The 15,023-nt window shown below is 42.4% G+C and overlaps 3 protein-coding genes across 3 annotated transcripts; 1 reads left to right on the forward strand and 2 right to left on the reverse strand.

Annotated features, from left to right (window-relative positions):
* The first annotated feature begins 1,506 nt into the window (after positions 1-1,506).
* LOC125530472 (S-(+)-linalool synthase, chloroplastic-like) lies at positions 1,507-4,470 on the forward strand. The gene is made up of 6 exons (XM_048694863.1): positions 1,507-1,675; positions 1,950-2,322; positions 2,527-2,745; positions 3,115-3,256; positions 3,777-4,016; positions 4,191-4,470. The coding sequence occupies exons 1-6, from the start codon at positions 1,507-1,509 to the stop codon at positions 4,461-4,463; spliced, it is 1,416 nt and encodes a 471-aa protein (XP_048550820.1). The 3' UTR covers positions 4,464-4,470.
* A 212-nt stretch (positions 4,471-4,682) lies between these two features.
* Positions 4,683-7,183, reverse strand: LOC125530473 (zinc finger BED domain-containing protein RICESLEEPER 1-like). Its single transcript, XM_048694864.1, has 2 exons — positions 6,816-7,183; positions 4,683-6,727 (listed from the first exon to the last, which is right to left on the reverse strand). Exons 1-2 carry the CDS (start codon positions 6,891-6,893, stop codon positions 4,718-4,720), a joined length of 2,088 nt encoding a protein of 695 aa, XP_048550821.1. The 5' UTR covers positions 6,894-7,183; the 3' UTR covers positions 4,683-4,717.
* A 942-nt stretch (positions 7,184-8,125) lies between these two features.
* On the reverse strand, positions 8,126-15,023 carry LOC125530474 (the record flags this gene model as incomplete). The annotated part of the gene is given in 20 exon segments (XM_048694865.1): positions 8,126-8,757; positions 8,958-9,114; positions 9,205-9,423; positions 9,513-9,799; positions 9,975-11,286; positions 11,369-11,526; positions 11,628-11,713; positions 11,946-12,013; positions 12,157-12,200; positions 12,289-12,361; positions 12,477-12,556; positions 12,640-12,733; positions 12,835-13,005; positions 13,139-13,201; positions 13,283-13,349; positions 13,565-13,653; positions 14,000-14,054; positions 14,137-14,246; positions 14,667-14,755; positions 14,860-15,023. Coding segments are annotated over 20 exon segments (3,636 nt in total). The 3' UTR covers positions 8,126-8,455.

Here is a 15,023-nt window from a genome sequence, read left to right on the forward strand (position 1 = left end):
CCCGCGAAAGAAAGATATGGCAAGACCTGTACAAAACTAGATACATGCAGTACAAAAATATATTTCATAAATAAAGAATTTCATTAAACTAATTTGGTGTTCTAGATGGCTTGGTCAAATTTAAAAAAGATTGACTTATGACAAACTCGTAACTTCAATTATTGATCCATACTCATAACTTCATAACTCCAATTATTGATCAATCATGATGGCTGGGGTGTTATTTTTGTTTTTGGGAAAATAAACAACAACAACCATGGATGGTACAGTCCACATGCTCATCTCCTATCATCCAGACTAGTAAGTTATCATCTGTACGTGACACGCCACACTTAGCTAGCCGACTACCATTCATTAAGAAACTGATGGCTGCTGCGCCTACCTTCTTCTCCTTCTGCTCCGTTAAGCCACTGCTCCATTCGGCTTCACCGGTGGCCGGGAATGCTGGCCAGACCAATCGCAACCGTGGCTTCTTCCGCCCTTCGTCGGGGATATATCCTGGGTGGGAGCCTGCGTCTCATGAGCTGTTGCACGATTTTGACTTGCAGGTATAGATATTGTTGCGGTATAGTTCTTGGATCACAACAATTAGTATTAGTATTGCTTAACCGGTCACGTTGTACAAGCACGTGAGATACAGTCGTTTGCTTCTTTTTTTTTACGTCCTCCATTTGGTTTATTAGTCTCACTCGTATTTTGACTCAAATTTTAATAATAGTTTTCAGCAACATATATGTCGTATGTCACAAAAATAATAGCACGGAACTTCTTGCAAGTATGAATCTAACAGTATAACATTTTGTGACATATAACTTATATTTTTTTAGTCAAATCATGGTCAAAATTCAACCTAAAATATGATTAAAATTAGCATGCATGTTTACCTCCGTTTTCTAGCTACCTTGGGGGTAGATTTCAAAGATAGTGCCGAGGCTAGCTCTTTCAGTTTCACCACGAATGTCTCGTTGTCAACATGAACGTCACATTCCACCAAAAGAATCTCCTAACCTCAAGCTAGCAATTCATGATTTTTTTTTCAAGATAACTTTTGTTTGTTTGTGTAACATCCTAGAGTGACACCTACTCCGGAACTGATGAGAAACAGAAGATGTGTACTTGATTCACAAATTATTGACATATTTTCTGAATGAGCACAATTTTTTATATGCATATGTCTTTGATTGTTAATTCTCATAATATGTTAATAGAATATAAACCTAAGGTATCATAAAAGTATTTTTATTGAAAAAACTAATTGTTGTAAGTGCTATCGCCTGGCCAACCTGAGTATTTTTTTTTCATATATTAATAGTCAAAGCTGGAGAAGTTTTGGTGCATGCTTTTTTTACAATGTCATCTACTTACGAATTGAGATAATATATGATATCTATTGCACTTTTGTAAATTATGTATTTTTTTTAAAGAAGTTTGCTCTTTGTGTGACACAAGGAAAGCCTAGCGAATGTTCAAGCGTTATTGCATCAACATCCGAAGAGTAGACGAGCCATGTTGACCACTGTTGATCACCTCAAGCGCCTCTGCATCGATCATTATTTCCAAGACGAGATCGACAATGTCATGGATGCATGTGTGGATCTCGTTCATAGTGATGATCTACTTGATGCAACCCTTTCACTGAGGCTAATGAGAGAAGCTGGATATTATGTTTCAGCAGGTAAGTAAAGGAAAATCTTAGTGTGTCATGTAAGATAAACACAATAATTTGGGAAGCTTCGGTACGATTTGGTCTATGAAATAAATTTTATGTGATAACTTTGCTGTAAAAGAAATCTTCATAGCCGAAGTCTAAAATAAATTCTAGCGTTTTCTTGTGGAGCATATAAGTACCTCCCTTATCCCGCAAAAAAAAGTATAATTACCTCCCTTGGGACGTATGTTGTCACTATGTATGACCTATGCCTAAAGACCCCTTCTCCACAACATGGCAGATGATGTTCTTCGGAAGTTCACAAATGATAATGGTGATTTCAACCATGGGCTCACCAAAGACATTAGAGGGATGTTGAGCTTGCAAGACATGTCATACCTCAACATGGGAGAATCATCACTGTACAAGGCAAATGAATTCTCAGCCAAGCACCTTAGACTTGCAATTAAGTATTTGGAGCCAAGCCTTGCAAGATATGTGAGGCGGTCACTAGACCATCCCTATCATGTGAGCCTGATGCAGTACAAGGCAAGGCACCATCTGAGTTACCTCCAGAACTTGCCCACTAGGAACACATCAATTGAGAATCTGGCACTTGCAGAGTTTCAGATTAAGAAGTTGCAGCATCAGAGAGAAATTAAAGAGGTTAAGAGGTATATATATAAACATAATAAACTACTCTTCTTCCATGATTAATTTTATTGAAGATGTTCAATATGTTCACTCTCTTGATAAGAGAGAAACGCTAGTAGAACTGTTGGCCCAATTTTATTAATTAGTATTTTTTTATTGCTCATGTATTCACTCAATTAATAGAGTGGTGGTTTTCACTATGTGAAAACTTCCTTTTCACACAGATGGTGGATGGATTTGGGATTGGCTAAAGAAATACCGGGTGCAAGGGACCAAGTACTTAAATGGTACATGTGGCCCATGGCTGTCCTTGAGGGTTTGTCCTTCTCTAGATATCGGATTGAGATCACAAAGATCATCTCCATGGTCTACATTGTGGATGACATCTTTGATCTTGTCGCCACACAGAATGAGCTCTCTCTTTTCAATGAGGCAATCAAAATGTGAGCATTGCATTGTTGTTCGCATAATAATTAAGATTAATTTATTTTAGGGAAGCAATATAGTCACCTTACTTTGTAAATAAATGACATATTATATATGTCCAACCGGATATTCAGACTTCTTTAAGATTAATTCGAAATAAATATTGCGTCTTTATGAGAAAGATCTTCATAGATTAATAGTTTTCTAATTATTTATTCTATAATCATACAATGAAGCGAAAACATTGCATATTAGAGATTGTTTATGCCCAAGATCACATCTACCTTGCTAATGGAATAAAAAACTCATGGATTAGTTAAGACCTTATACATGGTATAAAAGTGTATCTTATAGAAGTTTCACACACAAATTGCACATTTTGACAGGTGGGATCCTGCTGCTGCTGTTGATTCACTCCCGAGCTACATGATATCATGTTACAAGGCTCTTTACACTGTCACAAATGATATAGCCGCTATGGTTAGAAAAGAGCATGGACTGAACCCTATCACTCATCTCAAGCAAGCTGTATGTCTACTGGAATGATTCTTCATTTTTCTTTAATTTAATTTCCCCAAGGAGCTAAATATATTAACACTAATACCTCACATATTTATGTGTAGTATATAATTTGTGAGTAATCTCTCCTACTTCAAAAATACTCAAGTTTTTGTGTTACGTTCCTTTATTTCGTCTGCCCTCTCCCTCCCCACCCACACCTTCTCCATTTCCGGGTTTGACAATTTTCCCCATCGATTTTCCTTGAAAACCATCTCAACTGCACATGCCTTATTTGCTTATCAAATAAAATCATGTTTTCTTTGGCAAGCCAAAAACTACTGATTGAATTAGCGGCTAAAGTCCATTTTTGATAAGTAATCACATTAACACTAAAATGTCAAGTAAGTCACATTGATTGCACAGAAAGTTTTTGTGCCCTGTTACAATGCACGAGCCATTTAATTGCCTTATTGTATTCACAAAGAGAACATATAATAAAATAACACTAGAAGCATTCATCTTACCTTCCTTCATTTTACTCTTACAGTGGGCAGCTTTGTTTGATGGATTCATGATCGAGGGAAAATGGTTATATACTAATCAGGCCCCTACATCAGAGGACTACCTAAGAAACGGTATCGTCACTTCAGGAGCACCACTAGTATTCCTGCATCTTTTCTTCTTGCTAGGGCATGATTTTACAGAGGGCAACAATGACCGCATCCTTCGGATCATCTCCTGCACTGCAAAGATCATGAGGCTTTGGGACGACATGGGCAGCGCAAAGGTTATAACATACCAAGAACTTTATCACATAAGACTGCAGGATTAGCACTAGCAATAATTGTACATGCATTCCACGCAAAAGAAAAATTGTACATGAATTAATTCAGTACATAGCCATGTGGGTGTGCATCCACATCAACATTGACCAAATTAGGCATGCCTTCACCCCATGCAGGATGAATCACAAGCAGGGCTCGACGGATCTTACAAGGAGTTGTACCACAGAGAAAATCCTCATGGTGACGCGGAGAAGCACATGCTGGACATGATCGCGAGTGAATGGCAGGATCTGAATAGGGAATGCTTCTCTGGGACAACATCAACACTATCGCATACCTTCATCCGGGCGTCACTCAACTTTGCAAGGATGGTCCGCGTCATGTATAGCTATGACGATGAGCAGAGGCTCCCCATCCTTGAGGATTACACCAGGATGTTGCTCTTCTGAATCATGCATGCTAGCACATAAAAATAGGTTGATAGTTGGTACAACCTTCTGCATTGCAATGGGGTTTTGTAGCCGTGACATATAAATAACAAATTTAAAAGGTAGCATCTAGTCAAACATGAAACTGAACAGCCTGACTGTGGAACTAGGCTACTAACGTTACATGAACATGCAAAAGTTCTACAAAAGATAGTTGCATCACGCTACTGGATCTATGATAGTTGCGTCGAGCGGCTTACAGAATCTTCGCCATTTCATCTCATCCAATCTCGAGAACAGACGAGCGCCTCAATCGTCCTGATGATCAGCGCACTATGGTGCTTCGGGATCACCGGCCCAGTGCTGCTGAATGCCGCTTCAGAGTGAACGGCAGATGCCGGCATGGCCAGGACGTCCCGCGCAATAGCTGCAAGAGTGGGGTACTTGGTGGCATGTTCCATCCACCATTTCAGAATGTCAAAATCATCCTCTCTTGGGACTAGGCCCTCCCCAAGGTAGTCATCAAGCTCTGAAGACATCTGACTACTGAGATGCTCATCCCAATCTTCCAATGAATCTTTATCATCTGCACTCCTGGAAACAACGGCGCCACTTGGCTGATCCATAGGTTTGTAGTATTCACTGAAGAGTTCCTGCACCGCACCGCGTATTTCGGATAAGTAGCTCGCTGAGCCTGCACCGTAAGCCTGTCGCAGACGGAATTCGATGAAGCTCATCTTGAATCTAGGGTCTAGAACAACAGGTACCGACAACCACACGTATGAGTTCTGCCAGTACTTGTCGAACGCGTGCTGCATCACCATGACCAATGTAGCAATTTCGACATTCTCATTTGATGCTTCTTCCTGCAGAACAGTCCTCACTTTCCATACCTCGCTAAAGTATATGTTTGCCGTCGGAGAGCTTGGGCCAGAAATCACTTCGATGGCACGATAAAACGTTCTCAAAATCTTGCAAATGGACTCAATAACTCCCATATCTTCTGGAGACAGCACTTCTTCATCAGGAAATAACTTCTTGAATTGCAGCAGAAGTTCAAGCCTAAAATAAAACTTGTGCCACCACTTGGCATCTTCCCGTGGACACTTGAAACTCATCTGTGAAATGACCTCCAGCAGCTTCTGCTGGGGCAATGGTGAAGATGCATGTGCCACAAAAAATTCCATTACTGCATCACCAATAAGGAGAAGTATGTCTGATTGTCCTTCGTCGACAACACTGTTTATCATGCTGTCCAAGCAAGCGATGTTGCATAGCTTGCCACTGATGGGAAGCCACTTCTTCTCCATGAGCATCGCCTTGAGCCTCGCGGTATTCGCATCGTTCTTGATTTCACCAACTGAAGTCAAGCTCAGGATCTTCTGATCAAGATTCCAATCTCTGATCGCATCCCATATGACATTGTAAGATCCACTTTCAGACTGTGGAACACAGGCCTCCTTGCAGTGTATGGTCCTTTCCAAATTAGTAGGTGAGCACCAATACATGCCAAACTTTATTATTCTTCTGTGAACTTTCCAGTCATCGCCAATGAAATGTGCTGTCAAACAGAGGTACTTTACCGTTGGCTCAGGTCCATCGTCAGTCCAGATGCTTGCTGACAGAGAGGCGCGCCGGGAGGTAAGCGCAATTTTATCCTTGGCATTCATCTTTTCCTTCTGAAATAGATCAAACAAATGTTCCTCCATATCACTATGGGAGACTGTGTTAGCCACAGGGTTGATGCTCTTGAAAATCCTTTTCATTTCTTGATGCTCCACAATTGACAAAGGATAACCATGGAGTATGATCATTTTGGCCACATCTTGATATGGTGACTCCTGACTAAACTTGCTGGCGCTCATATCATTCCCAATATTCATAGATGAGGTCTTCTGTTTCTTCAGGCTTGGAACATCTGATGCTGGTAGGGATTGATGATCTGCCACCCCTTGAACAGGCCGACGGGTTGCGCCACTGGAGCTGCTACCATCTGTGAAGCAGGAATCCTTCTGTGGCCTCTCCGCCGCTTCCGGTTTGGCCGTGCAGGATTCCAGGTGCCGGCGCAGACAGCTATCTCCGTTGAAGCTGAAGAGGAAGTGGCAGCTCAGGCACTCTGCAAACTGGACCTTGTCGTCCAGAAAGATGGGCTCAAACTCATCCCAGACCATGGACTGAATCTGGTGCTTGTTTTTGAGTGACCCGTCAGCTCCAACGAATTCTGCCTCCACTTCTTCCATGCTGTCATCCTCCTTGTGTTGCTCATCAGAATGCTCCATATCTGCCTGCACAGTAAGAAAAATAATCCATATCAGTACAAGAAAGAAGCCACATTCAGTCTCCAAGAGGAGGCTCTGTCAGTACGTCACAGACCTTGGACCGTTTGTGGCGCTCTGCCTCCGCTTTCGTGCCGTCATCCTGCTCGTGCTGCTCATAAACATGATGCTCCATGGCTACACAGTAAAGAAAATAACATCCCACCTCCGTTCAGTACGAGAGAAGTGGCCACATTTCGGCCCAAGAAGAAACCGTTGTATCCGTACAAGAACAGACTTTTCGATTTAATACCCAACCAAAAATATACTCCTACCCTACTGAAGGACCAAAATAAATTCATACTACTTGTTACCTGCTCGCTACAAAGACTTGCTTCCAGATTCATTGTCCCCGTTTAAGTTCAAACCTAGACCATCGGTCGAGCGCGTATCAAAATGTGCAACCTAACCCTTACCACAATCCGAAGCATGACGCTGACCAGAACCCTTTGACAAACACAAATGTAACTAGCCCTTCCGTCCCATAATACCAGTTAGTGGAGGATGCGGCAGAAAAGAGCGCCGGCTAACGAGCAAGGCCACGGGGTGCTGACCTGAACCGATCGCCGACTGTCGGCGTGCGCTCTCGCCGGACAACCGCCGCTCTCCTCCTCCTCGGCGAGCTCGCCGGGGGCGCTGGCAACCGGCAACCTTCCCTCCCTCGTTCGGTTTCAGAAATGGGCGGGCTCCGGCTCCCTCTTCCCTTCCCACGATTTAGCAGAGAGGCAACAACTGAACTGCTACCCTGAATACGTGGAGTAGTGGGCTGGCCCGTAGAAAATGCCGCCGCGGCATAGAAGCTGATTTTTCAGCTTTTTTTCCCCATTAAATATGGTTTTTTTTTCTGGCCGCCTGTTATGATCAGTAAATGGAATTTTTCGCTGTCATTTCTTTTCTTCTTCTAAAAAATGACTAGATAATATGCTCCCCTTTGGGCCATTTTACATTCCGGTTTCTGACTAAACACACCACTTACCAGCAGGGAATTCGGAACGACAAAAGAACCGAACAATGAATGCTTCCATGAAATTTGCTCTCAACTCGTCGTAATTTTCTTATTTCGTGATGAAGAACATCCGAAACTTTTTTGACCCGAACCGACAGGAGCTGTCATTGCATTATAGGAGAGGGACAACTGTACATTTTAGAGTTTACAGGGGAAGAAAGAAGAGGAAGCCTGGGCCACTGAACGTCGGAGGCTGATCAGTGGCCACAACTATGGACTACTCTCTGAATGCCTCCCTGAAGAGGCGAACATCATCAATCACCAACATGACAACTTGATCCAAAACTTTAACTATGCACACCGCAAAAACAATCTCCAGGCCTCCAGTGGATATATTAAGCAAAAATAAACAAAAGACCGGATGCGCCAAAACACTATGTGCATATCATCATACATACAAATAACAGTTCGATTCTTCCTAACGACTACTTTGATCACGCCGCTACATTTTATGCATCCTTCCAGCTACAAAATTTTCTGCTGCTGCTGTTGCTGCCCACCCTGACTTCCAGCTACAAAACATAATCCAGGAAACCCTTTATTCCACCCTTCCACCTTTATACCCCAAGGAACATGTAATAGATGTACACAAACAAAAGAATAATTTCGCAAAAAGCGCAGCATTAGCCGCTACCCACTTTTGTACCACTTTGCCCAGCCTGTACACTCCAAAGAAATGACACATTTACAGCTCAGATCAAAGTTCTCATTCTTGTCACCAGGGACTGCATGCTCTCTAGCTTGTCGGTCAGCTGCCGGATGTCCTCGGCACGGTTCTCATCTTCAGTGCTTGTTAGGGACGCGCATCTGGCCTTGGATTCTGAAATTTCGCTCTGTAGCGAAGCGATTGTCGCTTCCAGGGCCTCTTTCGACCCCGTAGTCGTGTTTGTATGAAACATTGGGGTCCTGGGGGTCCTAGGGGTGCTTACGCTGCCAAAACTGTTCTGCCTGCTGACCCTGCTAGGCGAGAAAATGTTGTCCATGCCTCCACTTCCTGCAGCAGCACAGCTTTGTAAGACACTTGCAACCTCATTTCTTGTTATAAAAAAGCACCCCAGGAAATAATGCAAAGCCTAGGGCATGTAAAGTAAACCCTCGGTTCCTAAATATAAGACGTTTTGGCAGCTCAATTCAAAGTTTTAAACTGCCAAAACATCTTACATTCAGAAACAGAGGCAGTAGTTCATTCCATACCTAGGTTCCTCAGCTGTTCGATGGTTCCCTGCCCAAGAGACTTATCAAGTTTAAGCAGACGGAGAATTCCAGCAGTGATCCTCCCCATTGCATCAGCTTCAGATCTGCAAATCATGGCAAGGTGCTCCAGCTCTTCTCTTTTTGCCACGGCCTCAATCTGCACGTTCAAATGGATATAAATAGTTGAGATAGTAACAGCGGCAAATTCCCAACAGTTTTTGACAAATATTGGAAGAAGTGTTCCTACCGGTTCTTTAACTGAAAACTTTACATTATCCATCATCCACTTGGCCTCCCCAGTATCATCTTCGCCAATGACCATGGTAGCTTCAACATCAACACCTTGGTCACCAATAGCACTTGAATTGTTCAATCCACTGCCTGACTGACTATTATTTAATTTTCCATTTCCAACAAGTTGATTTCTCAAGCGAGGTTTAATTGCCTGTAAACCTTCGATTCCAGCCTGCAGGTACCACCAAATATCTGCCAATTAGAATACAGACAAGGCGAGCACCAAATTGAAATACAAAAGTGCAGCTGTCATGGATATACCGTAAAACGCTCCACTGGAAATGCCTTCTTGTTCAACACCTTCTCTGCACCTCCCAAGTTAGGTCGGTCACTGCTTTTGCCTGACAAGTGCAGATTCCTGAATGTTGTATGCCAACATTTGTCTTCCCTACTAATAGGATCACCACTACGAGGGGAAGGCCAATCTCCTACTTCTTCTGTCCCTTCAAGTGCGAACAACCAGTTTCTTAACTCAACTGACACATCAAGATCATCTGGCACCCCCAGATCAAACTTCGAATTGCTGTCATTGTCTTCGGTTCTTGCTTCTGTAACATTAGGGGATAAGGGGATGAGAAACACTTTTCAAACAATGCAAGAAAAGAAACAAAGATTTTTATCCACCATCTGAAATAAGGACTTGAACATTTCACCATGTATTGTTTCAGTACTAATAGTAACTAAAGTAGAGCCTTTACTATCTAGAAAGTTGCAGATACTTGCCTTCCTTGTCGGTGACGTGAGATGGTTTGAACAGTTTCCCGAGTGGGCCAGAAGATAAATCCTTCAGGCCTCTCAAGAGGCCTTCCCCTGGACCACCATCAGGTCCAAGAATACCGAAACGATGCAGTAAAGACTCGGTATAACTCAGTCCACCTCCGAGACGGACACCAGATACCTTCGATGATACATTCAAGCTATGGCACTCCATATCCCTCATGTCATAAGGCATTACATGAGTGATGTTTATGTCAATGAATTGAGCACCTTTAGCATGGTGCTTGCTCCGATGGTCAACCCAAAACACCGGTCTCATCTTGGGATGCCCATTTTCACATACCACAACGTTATGTTCACCCATCACGGCAGTGCCATTCTCATGGATTGTAGCACTTTCTCCTTCCAAACAGTTTACTGAGACAGTTCTCCACATCACGTTAGTTGTGACTGCAAAGGCACCACCTAGAGTGCGATGAGAAACTTTCAGGTAGAGATCCTCTCCACCAAACTGAACCAAGGGCATATGTATGTCTCCCGCTGACAAATGTTCCAAGAAATTGAGCTGGAGACTATTCATAGTTAAGCTCACAGCTGTATCACTGGGAAGTTTTTTCTGAAGATTGTCAACTGAAGGCTCACTATCTTTGCCAGACTTGTTACCTTTACTAACCTTTGAAATTCGTTCTCCAACTTGTCCAAAGTAGCCATAGAGGCCTAAGACAAAAAACAACTGCTCAACTGAAGTGTTGGAGATGAACTGTTGGAAAGCAACACCAATTCTCACAACCCCCTCTGGGGGTGGCAAATCACACAGAGGGCTACCATCTGCGGTAACCATAGCTGCCTCAAATCGAATGTCATCTAATTCAATACATTTCAACACATTTGGAGAGGGATCCCTCACTACTCTCTGTCCATTTGAAGTACTAGAGGTTTCAAGCGAGAGGCTTAGATGAGAAGCTCTACTAACCCACTTCCTCTGGCTGGCATCAACAGGTTGATATTCCCAAAGAAGGAAGCAAGCTGGATCTTTGTCAAGGTTTAGCAGTGAACAGTTTGCTGATGGTGACTCGCAGAAGTGTAGGTCCTCTACATGAAGTCTTGCTCCTGAAAATGATGACTGGGAGTAAGCGGTCTTGGTTCCACTGCACCTTGCAATTTCTTCAGCATCTAACGGAACAGATAGATCGAACTCTTTGAGAGAAAACGACAGGCTGTTAATTGAGGAATCAGCAACTGTGGCACTGTGATTGGGCACAACTCCATCAGCTAAGAATGAGGCAATTCTTAAGCAGGATTGTTCCTGAAGGGTCACCTAAAATGCAAATTACAGGCAATATTTAATCAAACAGAAAAGTTGAACATTATGTTTCACTGTCAATGTTAAGAAGACACACCATAAGAGGCTGGCATGTGATGACTGTTTTCGAAGCAAACTTTGGAGGTGATGGAGAAGGAGTGGTCTGGAGACAATAAAGGGAAAACAAAGGAATTCCAGCAGCGAATTCCAAGAACTGATTCCCAAATGGATAGATAGGAGGACAGAAATTTTGACCTGATAATAAAGTAACATATAATAGATTAGGCCCAGAGATGGTTGATAACTTGATATGATACAAGCAGTAGTACAAAAGCGAAGGCATAATCAGTATTCACCAAAATCAGGGATAGGCAAGGGTTCTTGTGGAACAGCTTGCATAGATGGTTGTATCAATGTGCATGGAGGACGAGAAAATGTGTCCCTGTGTTGAAATAATATTCATACATGAGACCCAGCAAAGGTGAGTATTATATCCATAGCTTGAATAAAATCTCTATCACTGTTATATCAGAAGTTAACATTACCAAAGTAACATAAGCAGTGCATAGATATAAATTGTACTGGATTCCCGTCTAATATAACAGAGTAAGTAAATTACTATAAACTTCATGACTTGCATAGTTTAGTCACTATAAACAGGGTACCTATCTTACCTCAGAAACAACCCAGCAACCTTTATGCAAGACAAGTTTTTTGAACTCTCCCCGTCTGAAATGCTAGCCTTTAAAAATAATGAGAAAAACAGTTGTCATCATGTCACTAGATAACTACGATACAAAAAAAAATCTCTGACAAGGAAGTATAAATAATGATGTAATTAGCAAAGCGTACAGTACTCGATAGATTGACAAGCTAAAAAAGTACCCGTGAGAAGAACAGCGATTGCATTAGAAGTTCAAGCTGAAACTCTGTCGACGCAAATAAAATTTTAACGAGAAAGTCAGTGTAGATGTCTATAAATAACATACTGGAAGTTGATTGGTTGCTAGTCCTTACCAGCATCTTTAATGCAAAGGAATATGTGATCTACAATAAAGGATACCAAGGAAGATCCTGCTGCTTCTGCATGCTGTTCAAAATAGGAGAAGGAAAAGAGTAAGAATGCAAAGAATATCAATATGTGATATGTCTGATAATCCTACTACAAAGAATGCAGTCATAATAAATACATGAGAGAAACAAACCTGTTGAGACTTTGGGTCCAAATCTCCTCTATTTAAGCACGCAGATACCCCAGTCATGAATCGAAGAAACGCCCGTAAACCTGACAAAATGCGTTTTCAGGTGTGACTGATACAAACAAGAACTGAACGAAAAGCTAAAGCTTTAATATCAATAACCATTTACCAGGTTCACTTAAAGCAGGACAGAGAGCTTCAGTAACATGCAGCTGAACCTCCAGGCCAAGTGGGTTGTTCTGCTCCGTTCGTTGCAGAGTTATCTGATGTTCGACAAAATTTATAAGCCAAGCCAAGACAGGCAGAACTTCCAACATCAACTAACAAATTCTCAAAGTTGACAAATCATATTCCAGACACTCACATTAGCCTCCCCTGATATTCCTTCCAAAAACCTTTCGCCGCCAAAGAACATTCGCTTTGCACCATCATCATCTCGTTTGTTATCTTGACTGCTTGAAGAGTTAAATCGTGCATCGGCAAACATGTCAGGATGGGGTAAAAGATCAACTGACAGTGACCGCCATTCCAATTTCTGTGAATTTGGACAGAAAATATGGGAGATCAGAAATTGCGTTTAGTATGTCCTCATTCATTATGTCCCAGTACATTAGGTAACAACACAAGAAGACATTAATTTGCTGGGATAAACTAGGAGAGTATCAAACCTTGAAAACATAAATAAATCCTGTGCTGTTGGAGAAATCCCTTGCTTCTTTCAAATTTACAGCCTGTATAAATGATATTTCAATCAGGTGGCCGAAAACGACGATTTTACATGTTCAAGTGCAACATTAATCTAGCAAGAATACCTGCCATTTTTCGTTTGTTGTGTACAGTACGAGATCACGAAATGTGATAGCAGCTAGCGGAGGTGACCTGAAAAGAAATTAGAAATTAAAATCGCTGTCCGTGCACGTTGAACAATGCATCCAGTTTACTCACGGAACAAATAATAGGAAAAAAAAAACAGAATACGCAATAAGTCACCAGAAAAGGCCTAAATGTCATTTCAAGACAGAAGAAAAAGGTTAACCACCATTTTTCATCAGCAAAAGAAGAACTGAATATGCAGACAAGTAATCAGAACATACCATGTTGCATCTCCTTGCCGGCGAGCACCTCCATGTGTTTCCAATAGCAGGTTCACGATACCTACTTGTACAGTCATGCCATCTGCAATCTAAGCCCGGTATAGCATATTAAACCCACTTGTATTTCAGATTTTGTAAGGGCAAATTGCTTGATAAATTTGCATGCGATCCATAGTACAGAAACAGTTGTATATACAATTATAAAACTACCATTATTACTAAAACAAAAGGGCACACAAAGGAAAAACCAAACCATAAAGCAGAAACACAAAGCCTAGAAAGATTAAATTTAGTTACAACGGATAACATGAACTACCTTGATGATTTTTACAGGTATAATCATCATTTAACAGAAGCAGCTCTGAGTGGCCTTACAGATAAAGGTTTTGAATATGTATGTACTGACTACTGAACATCAAGTGCAATGAAGCCAACCTTGTCAGCATATCCATATCCGGTGCTTTTAGTTGGTGCTGTTGATGACGCATTGCTAATAAATGAGTTGAGAAAAGAACATCAGTTATTGAATGGTCATATGATGGCAGAAAATCACAAGCCAGAAGAATTATAACCTGGTAGGGCTGGAAAGATTTTCTGAATCGTCCTTCTCTACAAGCACGAGATCAAGTTTGTCAATGTTGACCACAATTGGCTCCACTTGCACATTTGACACCGATGGCAGCTGTAATGATAACAAAAAATAATCTAACTGTGAGACCTGAAAATACACCGCCAATTGTGATACAGAACTACCCATGACCATAAGGTTGATGTTGACTGCAAGCAACAGACTTCACTGGAATGTCACAAGAAGTGTGAGACCACCCATCTATAAGTTACAGAATTATGGCTACAGGGAAGAAATTAACAAGAGCCACAGTTTCCTGCCAATGCCAAACAGAGTAGTGACAGAATTAACATCTGAGTCTAAATTTCTGACCCGCGACTAGAATTTAGAACAATGACAGTCGAATCCGCAGATTCACCATGATTTCTAGCACCGACAGACACAAGAGCACCAACTTGATAGCATTATCAGCAATAATTCACCACAATCGGCCCATTGACAGTGAGACCCAAACAAGTGATGAGGCGCCCATACCGTGATCTGGAGCTTCCCGACCCGCGCGCGTTCGACGGTGAGCGCCGGAGGCAGGCCCAGGCTGGCGTGCAGCGCGTCGCCATTGATATCTGCATCTCCCCAAAATCACGCCAAAACCGACAGAAAAAAGGTTAGCACCGACGGCAGGAACGAAATTGGCATCCGCGAGGAGGGTTTGAGCGAGGGATCCGACCGAGGTTGGAGAGCTCGGCGGTGCGGCCGTTGAGCTTGAACTGGTCGCGGGTGAAGGACTTGAGCCAGTACTTGAGCGTGTACTCCAGCGCCCGCGCTATGATCGACTCCATGGACGCCCCCGCCCTCCGGGGGACCTTACGGGGCGGCGCCGGGCGGAGGGTG

The sequence above is a fragment of the Triticum urartu genome, unplaced genomic scaffold (genome assembly GCF_003073215.2).
Source record: "Triticum urartu cultivar G1812 unplaced genomic scaffold, Tu2.1 TuUngrouped_contig_6343, whole genome shotgun sequence".
Taxonomy (NCBI): domain Eukaryota; kingdom Viridiplantae; phylum Streptophyta; class Magnoliopsida; order Poales; family Poaceae; genus Triticum; species Triticum urartu.

Bases quoted from the DNA above. Each gene is read 5' to 3' on its own strand.
- LOC125530472 (XM_048694863.1), top strand. From the start codon at position 1,507: ATGTTGACCACTGTTGATCACCTCAAGCGCCTCTGCATCGATCATTAT. The intron at 2,323-2,526 runs GTATATATATAA...CTTTTCACACAG, and splicing joins GAAATTAAAGAGGTTAAGAG to ATGGTGGATGGATTTGGGAT. The intron at 2,746-3,114 runs GTGAGCATTGCA...ACATTTTGACAG, and splicing joins TTCAATGAGGCAATCAAAAT to GTGGGATCCTGCTGCTGCTG.
- LOC125530473 (XM_048694864.1), bottom strand. From the start codon at position 6,893: ATGGAGCATCATGTTTATGAGCAGCACGAGCAGGATGACGGCACGAAA. The intron at 6,728-6,815 runs GTCTGTGACGTA...CTTACTGTGCAG, and splicing joins AGCGCCACAAACGGTCCAAG to GCAGATATGGAGCATTCTGA.